The 20,916-nt window shown below is 41.0% G+C and overlaps 1 protein-coding gene across 18 annotated transcripts in view; it reads right to left on the minus strand.

Moving 5' to 3' along the window:
• The window catches only part of SRPK2 (SRSF protein kinase 2), a 286,321-nt gene that overhangs the window by 77,109 nt on the left and 188,296 nt on the right, over positions 1 to 20,916 (minus strand). For 15 of the 18 annotated variants that reach the window (XM_077994715.1, XM_077994709.1, XM_028844833.2 and 12 more), the window contains 1 exon segment: positions 18,194 to 18,348. The exons of the other annotated variants lie outside the window; for them this stretch is intronic. Coding sequence is in view for 14 of the 15 variants with exons in the window: in XM_077994709.1 (XP_077850835.1) it covers positions 18,194 to 18,348 (155 nt within the window). In the remaining variant the exon portion in view is untranslated. 18 annotated transcript variants of the gene reach the window in all.

Below are 20,916 nucleotides of genomic sequence, written 5' to 3' on the forward strand. Positions count from 1 at the left end.
CCTAGAATGTTCCCGGGCTCTGGGACGAATATGTCTTTATCAGTCAACTTTAGGTTTAATGTCTGCAAAATAAAGGTTTCGTCTTGATTTATATAAGGTATTTTCAAACTACACAAATCTCTGTTTCTATGAATATTGTATCATTTGACAGTAGGAAGAGTACCCTTGCTTATAGAGTTCTTTTTTCTTTTTTAATTTTATTTCAGATTCAGGGAGTACATGTGCAGGTTTGTTATTTGTATACATTACATAATGGTGGGGTTTGGGCTTCCAGTACACCCATCAACCAAACAGTGACCATTGTACCCAATAGGTACTTTATCAGGCCACACCACCCTCCCAACTTCGCCCCTTTTGGAGTCCTCAGCATCTACTGTTTCCATCTTTAAGTCCATGTGTACCCACTGTTTAGTTCCCATTTATAAGAAAGAACATGCAGTAGCTAATTTTCAGTTTCTAAGTTTTTTCACTTAAAATAATGGCCTCCAGCGTCATCCTTGTTGCTGCAGAGGAAATCATTTCCTTCTTTATGGCTGCTTTATTGATTTCTTGTTGCTGTATTCTGACGGACTGTGTTCTTCAACAAAGGCTGAAACAGTATCTCCCCAACTACCTGCTCTTCTACTATCCCTTCTACTCTGATGTTCTACTATCAAGAAATGGACTCTAAATAATGGATCTGAATGAGTGTCTGATGTGCTTCTAACCAAAAAGAATGTAGTGGATGAGACTGTGTGACTTCGGAGGCTAGGTCATAAAAGGAACACTGATTCCACTCTGGAAGGTATACGTTACCTTTGGGAACTCTAAGTTGCCAGGTAGGAAGTATGACTGCTCCGAGGCCGCCACGCTGTAAGAAAGTCAAGTCATATGCAAAGGGCATGGATAGACACTCCATAAGGCTGTCCTAGTTGTTTATCTTTCTAGCCCAGGGGTCAGATGTGAGGTTTCAGTTAATTCTAGTCCCCAGACATGAAGCCACCTCAAGCCCTGGAGATGTCTCAGTTGAGGCCCCAGATACCACGAGGCAGTGGGCAAGCCATCCCAGCTTTATCTTTTCTAAATTCTTGATACATAAAATCATGAACAAAATTAAAAAGTCGTTTAAGGCTAAGTTTGGGGATAATTTATTATACAACAATAATCACAACGGTCTTTATTCTGCTCACCACAACAGCTATGCAGAACCCCCTCCTCAGTTCTGCAGGTAAGCTGTGCCTTCAGTCTTTAAAAGACTGATCAATTAGCTCCAAAAATCACTCATTTAATTCCTTTTTTGCTGGCCTTTCAACTCTACTCAAACCTTATCTCTTATGCCTAGAAATATGCTCAGATAAAGAAATAAATGCTTTTTCTTGCACAAATGGGACCCCACTCCCTAGAAGCTACAATCATTTCATTGCTAAATTTCACTGAATAATCTGCTATGCTTTGCTAACATATCCTCACCTCAACATCTGCCTGACTCATCACTGGCCCCACACATGGGTCTCTAGAGAATTCCCCACAGGTAGTTCACTGTTCCTGTCAGCTTTTATCTTCCTGAAACTGAAATTTAGCTTAAACTAAATGCTATTATTAAATCCTTCCGTCTTGAAAACTCTTTTTTTTTTTTTTTTTTTTTTTTTGGAGACAGAGTCTCACTCTGTTGCCCAGGCTGGAGTGCAGTGGCGCAATCTCCACTCACTGCAAACTCTGCCTCCCGGGTTCACGCCATTCTCCTGCCTCAGCCTCCGGAGTAGCTGGGACTACAGGCACCCACCACAACGCCCGGCTAATTTTTTGTATCTTTAGTAGAGACGGGGTTTCACTGTGTTAGCCAGGATGGTCTCGATCTCCTGACCTCGTGATCTGCCCGCCTCAGCCTCCCAAAGTGCTGGGATTACAGGTGTAAGCCACCGCGCCCAGTCGAAAACTCTTTTTTTATACCTCAGACCATATAGTCTTGGAAAGACCACCACCATCTCACTGTGTTACCAGCACAGTCAAAATTACTACTGTCCAAGGGAAGGATTTTGGTGTGGGTTGTCTGACGAGACACTCAGGTTTAAAGGCTCATGGTGAAAATGCATGGTGTAGTAAGCAGAGCTGAAGAGGCCATTGACAGGATCAGTCAAAGGTTTAAAAACATAGGTAAAACTCTTTCAGTATAATAGAATTACAGAAGCAAATAAGTCACAAGAAAAAGTAAACATAAAAGGGACAAAGGTGAGTAAATTATAACCAAGATATGATTGCTGGTGGGAATATACAGTGACACAGCCATATGGTGAAATAATCTGACAGTTCCTCAAGTGGTTAAACATGGAGTTACCATATGACCCAGCACTCCCACTCCTAGATACATACCAAAGAAATGAAAACAAATGTCCACTTTACCTCATATACAAATGTTTACAGCAGCATATTCACAATAGCCAAAAGTGAAAACAACCCAAATGTATATGAACTGCTGTGATACATCCAGAAAATGAAATATTATTAATCATGAAATGAATGAACGAATATATGGTATAACAAGAACGAATCTTGAAAACATTATAAGTAAAAGAAACCAAACACAAAAAGTGACATATTGTATTTGTTTATATGAAATGTCCAGAATAGAGATAAAAAGTAACTTAGTGATTGCTAAGGGTTGTGGGGGGTAAGGAGAATAGGGATTAACTGTTAATGGACAGTCATTTCTTTTGGAGAATGACGATGAAAATGTTCTGGAATTTTAAAATGGTGAATTGCAAAATTATGTGAATATACTGAAAACCACACAATTGTACCCTTTAAAGTAGAGAATGTTATGTTTGCAAATTATATCTCAATTTTTAAAAATGTATGAGGGAAAAAATAGCCTGTTTTCAATTACTGCTTCCTAGTCAACATAAACCAGACAAAAAATCCCCAACAAAATCTGGAACTTCGTTACTTCATTTCACTCTTTTCAATTCCAGGTTAAAACAGGATCCAAAACAAAGAGGAAAAAATTTTAACAATTCTACTGAATCCAGAACTAAGCACTCCATGCTAAGGAGTGAAATCTGAATAAAGAACTCTAAGAATACAGTCCATTTTTAAATTTGCACCAAATGGGAAATAAAAGAGAAAATATATTACTCATAACAGGTTCTGTTTGTAAATGTTTTTAGAATACTACCTTAGATCCCAAATAAGAATCAAACATGCCTGGGCCCTTAAAGAGAATTGGTGGATAGCCCCAACTAACAAAATGACTTGCAAGAGTGTTCCAGCTTTTAGCTGGGAGCATAAAAGGAAAAAACCCTTATGCTACAGTGAGCCTAAGGGGGTGGAGGGAGGAAGGGACAGAGAACGAGCAAAGAAGCCACCACATTAATTGTCGACATTTTCTAAACCCAGACTCCAGCTGCTGCCAAGGGGCTCAGTCCTTCCCGGAAAGCTACGGCCACACTGGGGAGAGGCCCTCACTTCATCCAGCAACTTGCACTGCGTCCAACAGCACCAGCCCCACATTCGCCCGCACCACAGCCCCCGAGTTCACCTGCATCTACTCTACCCTGATTCTGCACGATGAATGAGGTGACCGTCACAGAGGATAAGATCAAGGCCCTAATTAAAGCAGGTGGTGTAAATGTTGAACCTTTTTGGCCTGGTTTGTTGGCAAACGCCCTGGCCAATGTTGATAATCGAGAGACTCATCCGTAATGTAGGGGTTGGTGGACGTGCTCCAGCAGCTGCTGCTGCATCAACAGGAGGTCCTGCCCTGTCCAGAGCAGCTGCTCCAGCTGAGGAGAAGAAGTGTAAGCAAAGAAAAAAGAATCTCAGCTGGATGCAGTGGCTCACACCTGTATTCCCAGCACTTTAGGAGGCTAAGGTGGGCAGATCACTTGAAGCTAGGAGTTCTAGACAAGCCTGGCCAAAATGGTAAAGCACGGTCTCCACCAAAAATACAAAAATTACCTGGGTATGCTGGCGCATGCCTATAATCCCAGATGCTCAGGCGGCTGAGGCACAAGAATTGCTTGAACCTGGGAGGTGGAGGTTGCAGTGACTGGGTGACAGAGTAAGACTCTGTCTCCAAAAAGAAAAGAGAAAACAAAGAAGAATCTGAGGAGTGTGATGATGGCACGGGCTTTGGTCTTTTTGTGACTAAAAGTTCTTCTATAACTCTTTTTACAAATTTTTAAAAATTAAACTGGACTCCAGGGACCAGTGGGTCCCTGGAGGTGGTGGGCACACTGTGGTGTGATGGCCCGGGACTGCTGCAGGCATCTGAACTGGTCTCTCACTACTCCCATGCCACATAACTGTGCTCTGGCACTGAGTACAGTGGGGACGGCCCTGTGGCAAGTGCCACAGCATTCTCTTAGTGGGTAATGGCAGCACCAGCAGCAGCAGGCCAGGAGCAGGAAGGAGGATCACAACAGATCATACATGGGGACTCCGGTCCAGATCCTGTGCCCCCTCTGGGGACTTTCAGATCCAAAAGGGCAGATTATGCAGGGGCTGACAAGTGAGGACAAGAGCCACTGACATTTGGAATGACTGCAAGTATGACCGCCCATCTATATGCAAAAAGTATAAACTCTGGGTTACATAACTGAATGTGTACTGGAATGTGTCCTTCAGAATAACACCACGGCTGCCATCTCGGTCCACTCCAGGTCAAAATGAACACACATCTTGGTTGCTCTCCTACCTCCCTGACTGCTATGTCTGTTTCTTGTACTTGTTCCTTTTCCTCTTGCATTCCATTAAATTTCTCAAAGGCTTGTCACTGAACAGCCTCTCTGCATCTTTTTTTTTTTTAAATCCACTTACGAACCATTATATGATCTGTTTTACCTATCAAATCTATAATATTTGTGTAAAGTTTGGGAACAGTCCACCAACTGCCTTTCCTTCTGACATGAACCACAGAGTTTGGGGGTCTCAAAGACCTTCCTCAGGTTCAATGTGCCACATTGTTAGACTATCAGGTATGGCCCAAGGCACCCAGATCTCTATGCCCTTGGAAGGCTCCAAGGACAAAGGCCAGATCTCTCTTCAGGCAAGGTTAAACTCTTTACTAAACCACCTGCTTGCTGATTCTTCTGATTCTCCAATTCATATTTCTAACCACCTTCTTGATATTTCCATCAATAGTCAAACTCATCAACATTTTCCCCAAACCGAGACTTCACTGTTTCTACTAATAATGCCAACATTATTTCACCTTGTTTAAAAAGTTATTTTTAATTAGTAAGCCATAATTGTATGCATGGGGTATGATGTGATGTTTTAATCTATGTTACATTATTTTTTTCTATAAGGAATTGAAGCAGCTTGTAAAACCACAATATAAGATACAAAATTAGAAAGAAATTGGGGCACAGAAAAAATAGCCCAGAAAAAGTAAAACAGAATAATGCTACAGTGAAGTTAGGATACAGAATGCATGCCATAAATTACTGTTCACTTGTTACAGGTGGGCTGCACATTTGGCTCAGAGCTTTTTCATAGCCAAACAATATCGAATGCAAAAAAGAAATGACAACCACCCTGGGACAGATAGGGAGACCTCATCCCTACAAACATTTTTAAAATGTGCCAGGCATGTTGACTCATGTCCACAATCCTAGCACTTTGGGAGGCAGAAACGGGAGGATTTCTTGAGCTCAGAAGTTCAAGAACAGCGTGGGCAACATAACTAGATCCTGTCTCTATAAAAAGAAAACTTAAACATTAGCCAGGCATGGTGATGCAGACCTGTAGTCTCAGCTACTCAGGAGGATAGCTTGAGCTTGGGAGGTTGAAGTAGTAGTGAGCCGTGATCACACCACAGCCCTGCAGCCTAGACAACAGAATGTGAGACTCTATCTCAGCGGGGAAGGGGAAGAAAAGCAGTTTCACAATTCAGAGTACACTAAAATAAATGATGCCCAGAAGGTACTATTCTTCTTCTTATTCCAGGACTTAGAAGTGTGTGGGTTTTTTGGTTACTGCCCTCCATACTCAACAGACTATCGAATAATAAAGACAGTACCTCCATGACATTGTTTGCCTTTGTCTGCTCCTTGTATCTTCTCTCTCTTTAATGTCAATCATCTACGATTTCAAATTAAGCTTCCTTAAATATAGCACTTCCCTCTTTAAAACCTACAATGGTTCCTTTTATCCTTTTGTTAAAACACTTTAAAAAAAAAAAAGAGATGAAGTCTTACTATGTTGCCCAGGCTGTCTCGAACTCCTGAGATCTAGTGATCCTTCTGCTTTGGCCTCCCAGAGTGCTAGGATTACAGGTGTGAGCCACCATGCCTAGCCCACTGATTCCTTTTAAAAGCACTACTTCTGCTTCTTTTTTTTTTTTTTAATTTCCATAAGTTTGGGGGGAACAGGCTGTGTTTGGTTACATGAGTAAGTTCTTTAGTGGTGATTTGCAACATTCTGGTGCACCCATCACCCAAAAAGTATACACTGAACCCAGTTTGTACTTGTGTCCCTCATCCTTTTCCTACCCTTTCCCCCTGAATCCCCGAAGTCCACAGTGTCGTTCTTATGCCTTTGCATCCTCATAGCTTAGCTCCCACTTATGAGTGAGAGAACATGGGATGTTTGGTTTTCCATTCCTGAGTTACTTCAGTTAGAATAATAGTCTCCAATCCTATCCAGGTTGCTGCAAAATTCATTCATTTTTATGGCTGAGAAGTATTCCACACACACCATAGTTTCTTTATCCACTCATTGACTGATGGACATTTGGGTTGGTTCCACATTTTTGCAACTGTGAATTGTACTGCTATAAACATGCGTGAGCAAGTATCTTTTTTGTATAACGACTTCTTTTCCTCTAGGTAGATACTCAGTAGTGGGATTGCTGGATCAAATGGTAGTTCTACTTTTAGTTCTTTACAGAATCTCCACACTGGTTTCCATAGTGGCTGTACTAGTGTACATTCCCACCAGCAGTGTAGAAGTGCTCCCTTTTCACTGCATCCATGCTAACTTCTATTATTGATTTTTTGATTATGGCCATTCTTGCACGAGTAAGGTGGTATCGCATTGTGGTTTTGATTTGCATTTCCCTGATCATTAGTGATGTTGAGTATGTTTTCATATGTTTATTGGCCATTTGTATATCTTCTTTGGAGAACTGTCTATTCATGTCCTTAGCCCACTTTTTCATGGGATTGTTTTTTGTTTTTGTTTTTTTCCTTGCTAATTTGAGTTCATTGTAGTTTCTGGATACTAGTCGTTTGTCAGACTGTGAAGACTTTCTCCTACTCTTTCAGTTGTCTGTTTACTCTGCTGACTCTTCCTTTTGCTGTGTAAACGCTCTTTAGTTTAATTAAGTCCTAGGTATTTAACTTTGTTTTTAATCACATTTGCATTTAGGTTCTTGATCATGAAATCCTTGCCTAAGCCAATGTCTAGATTTTTCCGATGTTACCTTCTATAATGTTTCTAGTTTCAGGTCTTAGATTTAAGTCCTTGATCCATCCTGAGTTGATTTTCGTTTCAGGCGAGAAACAAGGATCCAGTTTCATTCTCCTACATGTGGCTAGCCAATTATCCCAGCATCATTTGTTGAACAGGGTGTCTTTTCCCCACTTTATGTTTTTGTTTGCTTTGTCAAAGATCACTTGGCTGTAAGTATTTGGGTTTATTTCTGGGTTCTCTATTCTGTTCCAGTTGTCTATGTGCCTATTTTTATACCAGTACCATGCTGTTTTGGTGACTATGGTCTTACAGTATAGTTTGAAATCAGGTAATGTGATGCCTTCAGATTTTTTCTTTTTGCTTAGTCTTGCTTTGACTATGCAGACTCTTTTTTGGTTCCACATGAATTTTAGGACTGTTTTTTCTAGTTCTGCGAAGAATGACGGTAGTATTTTGATGACAATTGCACTGAATTTGTAGACTGCTTTCGGCAGCATGGTCATTTTTACAATATTGATTCTACCCTCCCATGAGCATGGGATGTGTTTCCATTTGTTTGTGTCGTCTATGATTTCTTTCAGCAGTAAAAGCACATATTCTTCTATATTTACAAAGAAATATATGCTCAATGCAGAAAACAAAACCATGACAAAGAGGTAAAGAAGACAAAAACCAAAACTCTACGATCCAGATGTAACTAGCTACTACCAATGTTTTTTAAAATTCAGATTATATTTACATGCAATGAAAGTCAAAGGTTTTATGTGTACGATTCCCTGTTTTTTGACAAATATATATACTCTAATCAATATAGAACATTTTCCCAAAACCTCACTCTGGAAATTCCCTTCCAGTCACATTCTTTGTCAGGTAAATGTATTGCAAAGAGCTTCTCCCAGTCTGAAGCTGATCTTCTCATTTTTAAAAATGTCTTTTAATGAGAAAAAGTTTTTAATTTTGATTAAGTTCAATTAATTTTTTATTTTATAGTTAATATTTCTTATATGCTTGCTAATAAATCCTACCCTACCCCCAAGGTTGTGAAGATATTCTCTTACTTTTTGTTAGAAACTTTACAGTTTTAACTTTATATTTAAATATATGATCCATCTCAACCTGATAAAGGTATCTAAAAAAAACTACACATTCACTGTAATATTAGAAACAAGACAAGGGGGGTCTATTCTTACCACTTCTATTCAACCTCATGCATAAAAGAAGGAGGCAAAAAAGAATAATAATTTATAAAGAATCATTAGGAAGAAGAAAACCCTCTATTTGCACTGAAATGATGAAATGATTGTGTGTAGAGAAAACCCAGAGAAATTTACACATGCACAAACACTAATAAATAAGCAAAAAGCAGTTACAGGCCATGTGGTTGGTGCATAAGAATCAGTTACACTTCTATAACTCATCAAAACACAATTGTCATTTATTATAGCATTTTTAAAAGTCAGAAAAAGATTAAATATGAGCAAGACCTCCACACCAAAAACTACAAAACATTTCTGAGAACAATAAAGACCTAAATAAATAGACACAATACCATGTGAATGGATTGGAAGATTCAATATTATTAAGGCATATCTAAAATTTATAATGTATAAGCTGACTCTGAATTTATACACAGATGCAAATGATCTAGACAGGTCAAAACAATCCTGGAAGAGAAGCACAAAGCTGGAGGACTGACACTACCCATTCAAGGCGTGCTATACAAAGCTACAGTAACCAGACCCTTAGAGCAAGCATTGACCAACAGAGGGATGGAGCAGGTGAAGTCCACAAACAAACCCCCATACATTCTGTCTACTGATGGACAAAGGCAGGTAAATCAATAGGTCGGGGGAGAAGTCTTCCAAATAAACGGTGCTGCAGCAGCTAGATAAAAGTATATTTCAAAAAACCACCCCAGGTTTACCCCATACTGCTGACATTTTGGCACTCTCTTTTGCTAAACATGTTTTTAGTTTTTATTTTTTTGAGACGGAGTCTCACTCTTTCACCCAGGCTGGAGAACAGTGGTGCAATCTCAACTCACTGCAACCTCCGCCCTCCCAGGTTGAAGTTATTCTCCTGCCTCAGCCTCCCGAGTAGCTGGGACTACAGGTGCGTGCCACCATGCCTGGCTAATTTTTGTATTTTTAGTAGAGACAGGGCTTCACTATGTTGGCCAGGATGGCCTCAATCTCCTGACCTCATGATCCGCCCACCTCCGCCTCCCAAAGTGCTGGGATTACAGGCGTTGAGTCACCATGCCTGGCCTGGTAAAAATGTTTCTTAAAAAGAGGAGAGATCATAACACCAGGATTCTGTTTCTACTCTGCTTTCTTTTGGTTTTCTGTGGGGATATTTGGTAATATTTTGAACTAATGCTTTAAGGTTACTTCACCACAAATTTCTCACGCTCATCTCTGTCCTCTACATGATGCTCCCAAACTGCTTTTAAACCTAATCTTCTACCATCAATTTTTAGTTTCCCCATTTGTTAGGAAAACACAAGCAGTTAGGGCTTCTCACACCTTGCTCTGCCTCCAGGATTTAGTCTGAGAAGTGCCTCATACTTTCAACATCATCCAAATATTCTTTACTGACAAAGTCCCTTTCAGTTTTTTATAACATCTTTTCTGATTCCTCTATTCAAATATAACCTTCTTCCTTTTAAGTCCTCACATATCTTCCCTTTTCTCACTTATTATTAATGAACCACACTTAGAAAGATGAAAAAAAGCTATCTGAGCAGTCTATTCATTCAGTCAGTATTCAGCAGGCCACAGATTGTTCTATTGGGGAGACAGGGAAGCTAGACAGGTCAAGGCTCTGCCCTTAAGTACCTGATATTCTAGTGGCAAAGTCTACAAGGCCATAATCTAGAAAGTAGGGCTGTTTCTCATTTACCTCTATGTGCCCTGTAGTAAAGTACAACGTTTTGCACATCTTCAAGCCTCAATGAATAAACCATGAATTCACCTGTCATGCTATTTAAAGCTTATATCATAAATATCCTTGTCAATTTAAAGCACCAACAGATCAGGAGTCAGAAACTCCTTGGTCTCCATAAAAGAAATGTAATGAGGCCTTATGTAATAGGTTCAAGAGCATCTATTGCTTTGCTCTTGTAGATAAGACAGGGTTTCTTTTTAAGGAAGCCAAAGTAAGCCAACTAATAAATGAAAAGCATAATGAATTAAGTATATGTGCAGCATTAATGATTTTAAGTGAAAGAACTGTGAATGAAGAAAGGTCATCTTTATATCAAAAGGAACAGATATAAAATACTTAAGTCACATGACATCATTTTAATAGAGAAAAACAGGCATTTCTAAGGCAGAGATTTTCCTTCCATCTGGGCACTACTGACTTTAGGAGCTGAATAATTTTTGTTACGGGTAACTGTCCTGTGCATTCTGGGATGTTTAGCAACATCCCTGACTCTGCCCAATAGATGCCAGTAGCAGCCTCAGTTACGGCAACCAAATGTCTCCAAACATTCAAAAATGGACTCCCAGGGGTCCAAACTGCATCCAGTGAAGAACCTCTGATGTAAGACAGCCAACATTACTTGGCTGTACAAATATTTCTTTTGTTATTCTTTTTACTGTACAAATATCAATTCTAAAACAGCTTTAAGGTTCTCTGCTTTTTTCCCTTAAAAAACAAAACAGGCTAGGCACAGCAGCTCACACCTGTTATCCCTGCACTTTGGGAGGCTGAGGCAGGCAGATCACTTGAGGACAGGAGTTCAAGACCAGCATGGCCAACATGGTGAAACCTCATCTCTACTAAAAATACAAAAATTAGCTGGGCATGGTGGTGCATGCCTGTAATCCAAGCTACTCAGGAGGCTGAGGCAGAAGAATTGTATGTACCCAGGAGGTAGAGGTTGCAGTGAGCAGAGATTGCAGCATTGCACTCCAACCTTGGGTGACAAGAGTGAAACTACGTCTCCAAAAAAAAAAAAGGGAGCTGTAAAAAAAATAAAATAAAAAAAGTCATAGACTTGGAGGATGGGGGGCAGGGAGGGAAGGAGAAAGGGAGGACGGATGCCAATGCCAACGAATAGCCACCAACAGTAAATTTTGTGAGTTATTAAAATTCAACCAGACTACAGTTTTCACAGATGGAAAATAGACACACCTGGGTAAAGGCAATTTGTATATAGGAAGGAACTCATCTGACATGTTTCTAGAGTGTATAATTATAATATTTTATGCTGTATTTTGAAGAAAATATTGCCCCTAAGTTTTTACAGGTATGAAATGTATGCCACTCAAATGGGTGTGAGAGATAAGTACTCTGGAGCACTATGGATGATTTTAAGAAAACGTGAGGCAGAAACAAAGGCCCTATATTCTGATTATCCAGTCAGCATGCCAGCCTGCTCATGCTGACATGCCTTCCCAGATCCATATGAACATCAACACTCTGCCTATCCCTTACCTGCTGTCCAACACTAGAGAAAATGCCTTTATAAACGAACAATACGTACCGCATTGTGGATGGCTCAAATGCAGTGGAGTTAACAAACTACAGGGCCTTGACCAAAGGGAACCTTTCAGACTAGAGAGGAAGAGATACATGAACACAGAAATAAATGTACAAGTCCACACTATAAGTTGGGAATGGGGAGGACAATACTGCGGGTAATAAAGGAAAGGGTCTGATTAGAGGTTGAATAAAGGCATTTCTAAGGAAATAACATGTTTTCATACCAAGTCAGACCACAGCTATTGATGTCTCCAGAAATAATCCAAGAGATGAAAACTGTACAAAGGTGCCAACTTATCTAAGAATGATTTAAGACAGCAACAAAACTCATGTCTGAGGACAGCGAGTACAGGCAGCCTGATATTGCAAGGCGATGTTCCTACAGTCACCATTTAGTACGTCCTTGTAGCAGGTATATGCTAAGGGTTCTGGAAAAAGAACATAAGGTAGTTCAAAGCAATGATTCCACTTACATTGCAAGTATACTATGAAGGGTGCCTTCATGTGGTTGTATCCTTGGAGTTTTAGAAAAATGATACATGCAGACCTTACAATGGAGCAGACTTTAGTGTTCAATGTGCAGAAAAATCACCTGGCGAATTTGTTAAATATTTGGAGTCCTAAGTCCCACTCCCAAGGATTCCAATTCAGGGGTTTACAGTGCAGCCTAGGAATGTTTACCAGGCACCCCCTACTGCCTCTGAAAACCCCACATGAAACACAAATCTTCCCACAAGAGGAGGTTTGGCTGTGACACAGGTTTTTTTGCTAAAACTCATGAAACAAGCATGTATTACACAAGGCCTCCTGACAGTGTTTGTTTACAGGCTGACCCTGTCCCTGATCCTGATAATCTCCAGGGCTTGAAAGCAGAATCTGAATAAACTGCACAGCCTGCTACTACAGCTTGTGCCCAGACAACAGAACAGAGGTGATATGTAAAAAAGATAGGCAGTGCTGACAGCTCTCTCTGCAGAGGTTAAGGAAACACACCCAACATGAGACATGGTCAGGGAGCTAAGGCAGCCAGCACTGATGGGTATAGCATGAAGTACAGATGGGAACACACCAAAAGAAGAACAATAGAACAGACAGAAGAAGAGTGAAACTCATATTTCTTAAGAGCCTCGTATCAGATACCGTGTTATGAACTTCATGTATTTCATTTAAATCCTCATAAAAATCTTAGGTATTAACATTAACATAATTATATCATAGATGAAAAACCAAAGGCTAAAGAGAAAGGAATCTGTCCAAGAAGACGGAGCTACAAAGCAACACAGCCAGGTTTTGAAGCAAGGCTCAGGAACCAGTCCATAATGCCGTAATCTTCTTGGAGATCTACACGGGTAGGAACACAGCTCTGAGGAAATGAAGAGTCCCACTCCAGAGAGAATACCAAGGCAAGCTAAGTACACGAGAGCAATGAACAATGCTTTTGCAAAATCAGAACTTTAAATATGGATGCTTTTATTAAAACAGCTGAGGGTTCATACATTTTAAATATGGGAAACTTGTACAGATGAGGTAAAAAGTTAAGATGTAATCTAGCTGATCATAAACGATGAAAGCTTGCTGCAGCTCTTGCTGAGTAGTGGGATCACAGCTGACTTCTGCCCTCCAAACCCAGTGTCTACATTTCCTGTGATGAGCAAATTTTACTTTTAAAAAGAAATATATGTGATGTCTTTTGTTGGTGAATTTTTTTTAATTGTATTTTGAGAAGTAGCTGAGGGCAGAGACTCTCCAGGAATGAAGTCAATGAAAACAAGAGGAAGAGCTGAAACATCAAAAGACAAATGATATCTCAGATTACTTAACACACACCACCAGCCTGGGAAAGCTCTCTCTCCCCTTCCCCTCCTGGACCATTCAATCCCAAGTCATGAGGCAGGGCCAATCAACAAAGGATGTCAGAGCACAACTTAGGTGAGGAGGGAAGGGAGAGACATAGTGATGGCCACTGGTGACTCATACCATACAGGGAAATCAATCAACTAAGTCAACGCAATGAGGATGGGGAGAGCCCAGACTCTTCCTATCAGAGAAAGAAACCACAAAGACAGAAAGGGAGAAAACCGGGCTGAATATTCTGGTACTCTATAGATGTATCAGATTAATAAACTCATGGATTTCAATACATATGTAAATATATAAATAAACATAAACATAAAGGAAGCAGGTGCATATGTGTGTGTTCCTAGCTCTGTACTGAGATCTGAAAGTGACAAGCCAAAAGTAATAAGCACACCTAATGCCCAGGTCTAGCTTTCTAATATTACTATTTAATTTCTTTTTTTTTTTTTTTTTTTTTTTTTTTTTTTTTTGGAGACAGAGTCTTGCTCTGTTGCCCAGGCTGGAGTGCAGTGGCGCGGCCTCAGCTCACTGCAACCTCCGCCTCCCAGGTTCACGTCATTCTCCTGCCTCAGCCTCCCAAGTAGCTGGGACTACAGGGGCCCACCACCACGCCCGGCTAATTTTTTGTATTTTTAGTAGAGATGGGGTTTCACAGTGTTAGCCAGGATGGTCTTGATCTCCCGACCTTGTGATCCGCCCACCTTGGCCTCCCAAAGTGCTGGGATTACAGGCGTGAGCCACCGCGCCCGGCCTATTGTTTAATTTTTAAAAGAGCAGGATTCTCTGTGGAAAGAGTAGACTCCCGGGCTGGGATAGGAAAAATACAAGATGAACCTGGCATATCCTACTGTACTTGAAGGTAAATGATCAAAGGGCCAGGCACAGTGGCTCACACCAGTAATCCCAATACTTTGGGAGGCTGAGGCAGGAGAATCACTTGAGGTCAGGAGTTCAAGACCAGCCTGGTCAACATGGTGAAACTCCATCTCCACTAAAAATACAAAGGTTAACCAGGCGTGGTGGCATGAGCCTGTAGTCTCAGCTACTCAGGAGGCTGAGGCATGAGAATTGCTTGAACCCAGGAGGTGGAGGTTGCAGTGACACCGAGATCACACCGCTGCACTACAGCCTGGGCGACAGAGCAAGACTTCATCTCAAAACAAAACAAAAAAAGAAACGATCAAAGAATGATTGAGGCATTTCAAAAGGACACAGAACCAATCTGAAGGGGCTCCTAAGATCCAAATTTGGGATAATGTAAGCATCAAAACATATAAGGAGAGTAACTGATTATAACTCACTGAATAAAACAGAGATCCATGAATTAATCAGTCCATCTGAGACAGAAATCCAGCCCAGGGTGGGGGCAGGAACAGGGATAAATATTTGAATGGGTTATATATGTAGTCTCAAAGTAACTCTCAACAACATACTTATTACTAGGGGAAAAGAATAGCTGCCAGAGATATCTGGCAGACACAATCTTGATCAAGTGAAGGCAGCAACTCCAATGGAATAAATCAAACCTGTGTACCATCTGACAGGATTTAATGCAAAAAGACAATATCACTATTGTGACATCCCAAATTGAGAAACATACAAAATAACTGGTCTACAATCTTAAAAAATGTCAAGGACATGAAAGCCAGGAAAACATTGAGGAACTGTTCCAAATTAAAAGAAATTACAGAAACAAGAAAACAAAATACGCGATTCTGCCACAGATTCATTACATGTAACGGACAACACTGGGCAACTGGCAGTACCTGATAAGCCCGAGGACTGAACAGTAGTGAAGTATCAGTGCTAAATGCCTGATCTTGATGGCTGTATTTTGATTTACAGGAGAATGTACTTGATTGTAGGTAAAATGTACTAAAGTATTCAGGGATGATAAAACACCATATTAGTAATTTTACCTCAACCAGTCCTGGCAGAGGGTGAGGGGATTTATCTCTTTACCCGAGAACAAAAAAATGATAAGGCCACAGGTCTTATTCCAGACATTCCCAATCAATTCCTTGGACTCCCTGAATATGTATATGTCAGTAATCTTATACAAACTGTTGTGGAATATGCCACAAAATTCATATAAGGGCATCTGTCACATGTAATGCTAACTAAAGATACAAGTTACTTACCAAATTCCGGGGGCTGGCATGGGTATAAGGAGAGAACCTTACTATCTCTAATGACCTTACTGATGCTGACTTTAATACTCTATGAAATTTAGAGCTCAGTGAATGTTACCTAGAATCAGCCCTGGCTGTGGAATACTTTATTCTGAGCCCTTTATTTGGGGTTTGGATGTCTGCTGTGCTGGTTCCCAGAGATAGTAAGGGGATGAGAGTATTAGTTACATCTGCTGACCCACGTACTTAAGATCCAGATGAGTGAGACAGTTTTCATTCCTGCTTGGTAGAGCCTATTTGCTGAGGGGAATAGCTCTTAAGGAATGGTTCTAGCCAGACCTTATCTCTACCAAAAAAAAACAAAAAACAAAAAAACTTTTAATTAACCAGGAGTGGTGACACATGCCTGCAGTTCCAACTTCTCAGGAGGCTGAGGTGGGAGGACTGCTCAAGCCCAGGACTCAGGAGGCCGAGATGGGAGGATTGCTCAGGCCCAGGAGGTTGAGGCTGCAGTGAGCTGTGATCATGCACTGCACTCCGGCCTGGGCAACAGAACAAGACTCTGTCTCAAAAAAAAGAAAAAACAAGAAAAGAAAAAAGAAGGCTTCCTGCAGACGAACCTAATGCTGGGCCTCAGCAGCAAAATCGAAGACAGTATAAGAAATGCAGAATAAAGGGAGGATGGAAAACACCTTCTTGTTACCTTTCAAATTGGCTCTATCTTTTACTAGACTGCATAGACCTTTGGGGTCATAACCACTATTCAGACAAATGCTAAGTAAGATCCACTCTCTCTTTTCTAAGGAAAACACTGATTCTATGTGTAAGTATGTGCACCTATGAAAGAATCAGGTTAGAGTAGATTAGTTCCAATACTTTTGTAGCACAGTAACATTCTCTTCCTCTTAGCAGGTAACTAAATGTACACTGTTCCTGAACCAACACACAAATGACCTACACCCACTAGGTAAATGAATTATTAAGATATATAGACCCCAAAATTCATTAGTGCTTTATCTCCTGAACATATCTGCATTTTCTGCCATGTATTCTAATGCTATATAGAATCTCATTTACAGTTTTAAAAATCTGCAGCAAATAAATTCATCTCACCAACTGCTCAGGAGCTCCAAATTCCTGAAAACTAATGTCCAAATCAGTAAGTTAAATGACAAAGAAGCAGCTGAATAAATAGTCATTTCTCTTTCTCCTAGATTCTCAGAGTTGGGTCTACACAAAGCATGGTGTCTAGACCATATTGTTGTTAATATTCATCACACAACATGCTTGCCCTTCAGCAGTTTAACTCTTGGTCTTTACAAAGCATCAGTACAAGAACACTCCACTTGAATAGTTTCTATGTCTTCCGTGAAATCATAGCTGATAACATAACCCACTACATCATACAAAGGCAGAACCCCACAGAATGTCTTTTTCGTTAAGTACAATGCCAGGAAAGAATCTTTCTCTGTAAACAAATGTGCATGCTTGCTTCCCACAGACAATGAATGCTACGTAATTCAATGCTATACAGAGAAAGGGAGAGTTTTCTTTTAGTCTTAGCAGTCAGAAAACAGAAAGTCAAATACAATACACAAGAGTTATAATCAGTTCCCCTCAAAAGCCTGGTGCACTTTTTCCTCTCTCTGTTCTTTTATTATTATTATTATTATTTTTGTACTTTTTTTTTTTTGAGACAGGATCTGGTTCTGCCGCCCAGGCTGGACTGTAGCAGCACAACCTCAGCTCACTGAAACCTCTGCCTCCTAGGCTCAAGCGTTCCTCCCACCTCAGGCTCCCAAGTGCCTGGGACTACAGGCCTTTACCACCATGCCCAGCTAATTTTTTGCACTTTTTGTAGAGACAATGTCTCACCACGTTGCCCAGGCTGGTCTTCAACTCCTGAACTCAAGCGATCTGCCCCCACCGACTTGACCTCCCAAAGTGCTGGGATCACAGGCTTGAGGCATCGCCCTGGCCCAGTGCTCTTTTTAGATGGTTTATTATGTCCTCTAACTGTCCTGCTGTATACTATCTTTAATTCTAACAGATTTAAGTCCTTTTGAAAGTACCTAGAATATGTATGTGTAAATATATGTATTTTCTATCTCTTACAATTCTCTCTCATATCACTTAAATTTTCTGATATCAGTTTCTATACAATGGCCTAAGAATTTAAAATGATAATGACACAGGAGGCTAATTTAATGAAGACCAAGTAATTTGCATCACTACCTTGTTCCCTCGTCCATTCCCCCAACAAATTACCACATAGCCCAATGGGGAAGGCAAGCCCCACACCACCATGCTCGGCACGTCACCTTTGCAGTAGTCCGCAGGGTCCTCTTGTTCCTCATCATCTGATCCCAGGATCTCCTCCTCTGGCTCCGGGGGTGTGGGGTCTGGCAAAGGCGGCGGTGGTGGCGGTGGCGGTGGAGGAGGAGGAACTAAAGGAGCTTTCTGTTGAGGCTCCGGCCTGAAAGAGCAAAGAGAAAATTGCTATTTATTTACTTAGAAGTACATCTTGCAATATGGATGCATTTGAGCATTTCTTAATATGGGGGAAAAATAAAACTTGTCACATACTAAGAATAAATGCCATTTAATGTCACTTCACCCATTTTAGTTGAATTCAAGTAGGTTTCAACATACAGGCCAGGCCAAAAAATAAAATCTGCCCTTATAAGCTAAGGAATTTTTTTTTTAAGTATCTTTTCATTTAGAGCTTCAAGAACTACGAATGTTGTGAAATTTCAGTGCTCCACTTAAGTCCTACCAATCTTGGGAAATTTAAGTGAAATGAAAGCATATTCCATGGTATACAGCCTTATTGGTTAGAAAACATCACAAAGATTATAAAAAGACAGGTGCAAGCAGCACTCAACTTTTGAAAGCTTATTTCCTGTTATTTGAAAATCAGAATTCTTTTCCCATAGAAATAGGAGAAATGAGGTTAGGTTTCAGTAACTCATAAAAGCTGATTAATATACACTGTAGCTAAAATATACAAGATTGCCAGAAAGATTCTTGTACTTCTATAAGGCCTGTTAGAAGTTCTGAATGTATTCTGAAAGCGGGTGTGTGTGTGTGTGTGTGTGTGTGTGTGTGTGTGTGTGTGTCTGATTGATTGAGCGGGTGTGTGTGTGTGTGTGTGTGTGTGTGTGTGTGTGTGTCTGATTGATTGACTGAGATTATTCCCTTTCAGGGCTCTATGAGGAGTATGGTTCATAATGGGATTCACTTACTATTTCTAACCATGCCCCAATGGGAGGAAATAGGACCCTACAGTCTCAACCTGGATGCCAGAAGCACTTCTCTCCCTTAAGCTATCCTACTAATAAAACGCCACTGAATGCGTGAGCTGAAGATGACGGCTGCTGTGGAAAGGTGCTTCAAGGGTCAGTTGCCCAACATGTGAGTGCCATTCCTTGGGGCATTTCTGCCACTGCAGCCCTCAGGTCTACTGCATCTGGAAGAATGAGCTTGACAAAAATATTGTGGTCTGGTTCTGGTCAAGCAAAATTCTTTAGCACCAGTTCCTCATACCATGCAACTGCTGTCACCCAGCATGCGCCCTATTTTAAGGGTATAGCCGTTGTCAATGGAGAGTTCAAAGACCTAAGCCCTGGTTGTTGAGAGCAGGTGGAATCTCGGTGTTATTGCTAGATTTCCTTTTGGAACACTGTTGCTCTCTGCCCAGTGGAAGGCTGATTCTGGATCCTTTCTCTCCTCACTGTAGCACAGCCTGGGGCATAGAGTCAAAGCTCACTCTTCAGCCCTGGAATGTTGAGAAGGTCAGGGTCACAGCAATACAAGTTCATCTGCAGCTGCCACTAACAGACAGGCCAAAGGAGCTGCCTCAACCACTGCCTCTTTTTTTTGAGACGGAGTCTTGCTCTGTCACCCCGGCTGGAGTACAGTGGCGCAATCTCGGCTCACTGCAAGCTCTGCCTCCTGGGTTCACGCCATTCTCCTGCCTCAGCGTCCCAACTAGCTGGGACTACAGACACCTGCCACCATGCCCAGCTAATTTTTTGTATTTTTAGTAGAGACGAGGTTTCACCATGTTAGCCAGGATGGTCTCGATCTCCTGATCTCATGATCTGCCGGCCTTGGCCTCCCAAAGTGCTGGGATTACAGGCGTGAGCCACCGCGCCTGGCCGCCAACGACTGCCTCTTCTAAACTGGGCCTCTAAATCCTTGCCCAATCTGAGAGCCCCCAACACAACCACTAATGTACACGGCTTGCCAACAAAAAAACCCACATGGCCACAACTGAAGGAAGGAGTAGGAATAGAAGACAGCAGAAATACCCGACATTATGAGGAAGGGGTGGGGATCACACACAATAAGTCAACTCAAAGGTGAATAATCAAAGGTATGACTATCTTTAGCAGGACAACTAAAGAATATTTATAAGCTGAAAATGTATTGACTGCTGCTTTCTGAAATTTATAAAGACTCAACAGTTACAGTTCCGTGGGTAACAGACATCAGGATTGTGGCGGTGATAACACTCCGAGTTAACCATTCTCTTCCAAGAGTCCTGAAAGAGAATAATACTCATTCATTCTCTCTCTCTCCCTCTCTCTCTCACACACACACCACTTCCAGAATACATTCAAAACTTCCAACAGGCCTCAAAGAAGTACAAGAATCTTTCTGGAAGCCACGTAAATGCTCATTTCTTTTTAACATATGTGCCCTCGCTGAAAGTAGAATGGTCCCAGGCAAAAGAGATTTCTAAAGGAGGAGAGGCAGGCAAGGAACTTCAGTAGTTTGCCACTTCCCCAGCGGGAGGAAAAGGTTTGAGATGACGTCCAAAAGAAGCACAACCCACTCCTTCAGGGGTGTGGGCAGAATCAATTTGTCTGACACATTTCCTCAATCAGAAATACTTTGAAAGCTAGCTGTTTCTTCCTAACTCAGAAACTTTATATAAAAAATGAGTGCATTCTCTGAATTAACACACACACACACACAGAGAGAGAGAGAGAGAGAGAGAGAGAGAGAGAGTGAGTTTGCTGTAGAAACTACTTGAAGA

This window comes from Macaca mulatta, chromosome 3 (assembly GCF_049350105.2).
Source record: "Macaca mulatta isolate MMU2019108-1 chromosome 3, T2T-MMU8v2.0, whole genome shotgun sequence".
Classification (NCBI taxonomy): domain Eukaryota; kingdom Metazoa; phylum Chordata; class Mammalia; order Primates; family Cercopithecidae; genus Macaca; species Macaca mulatta.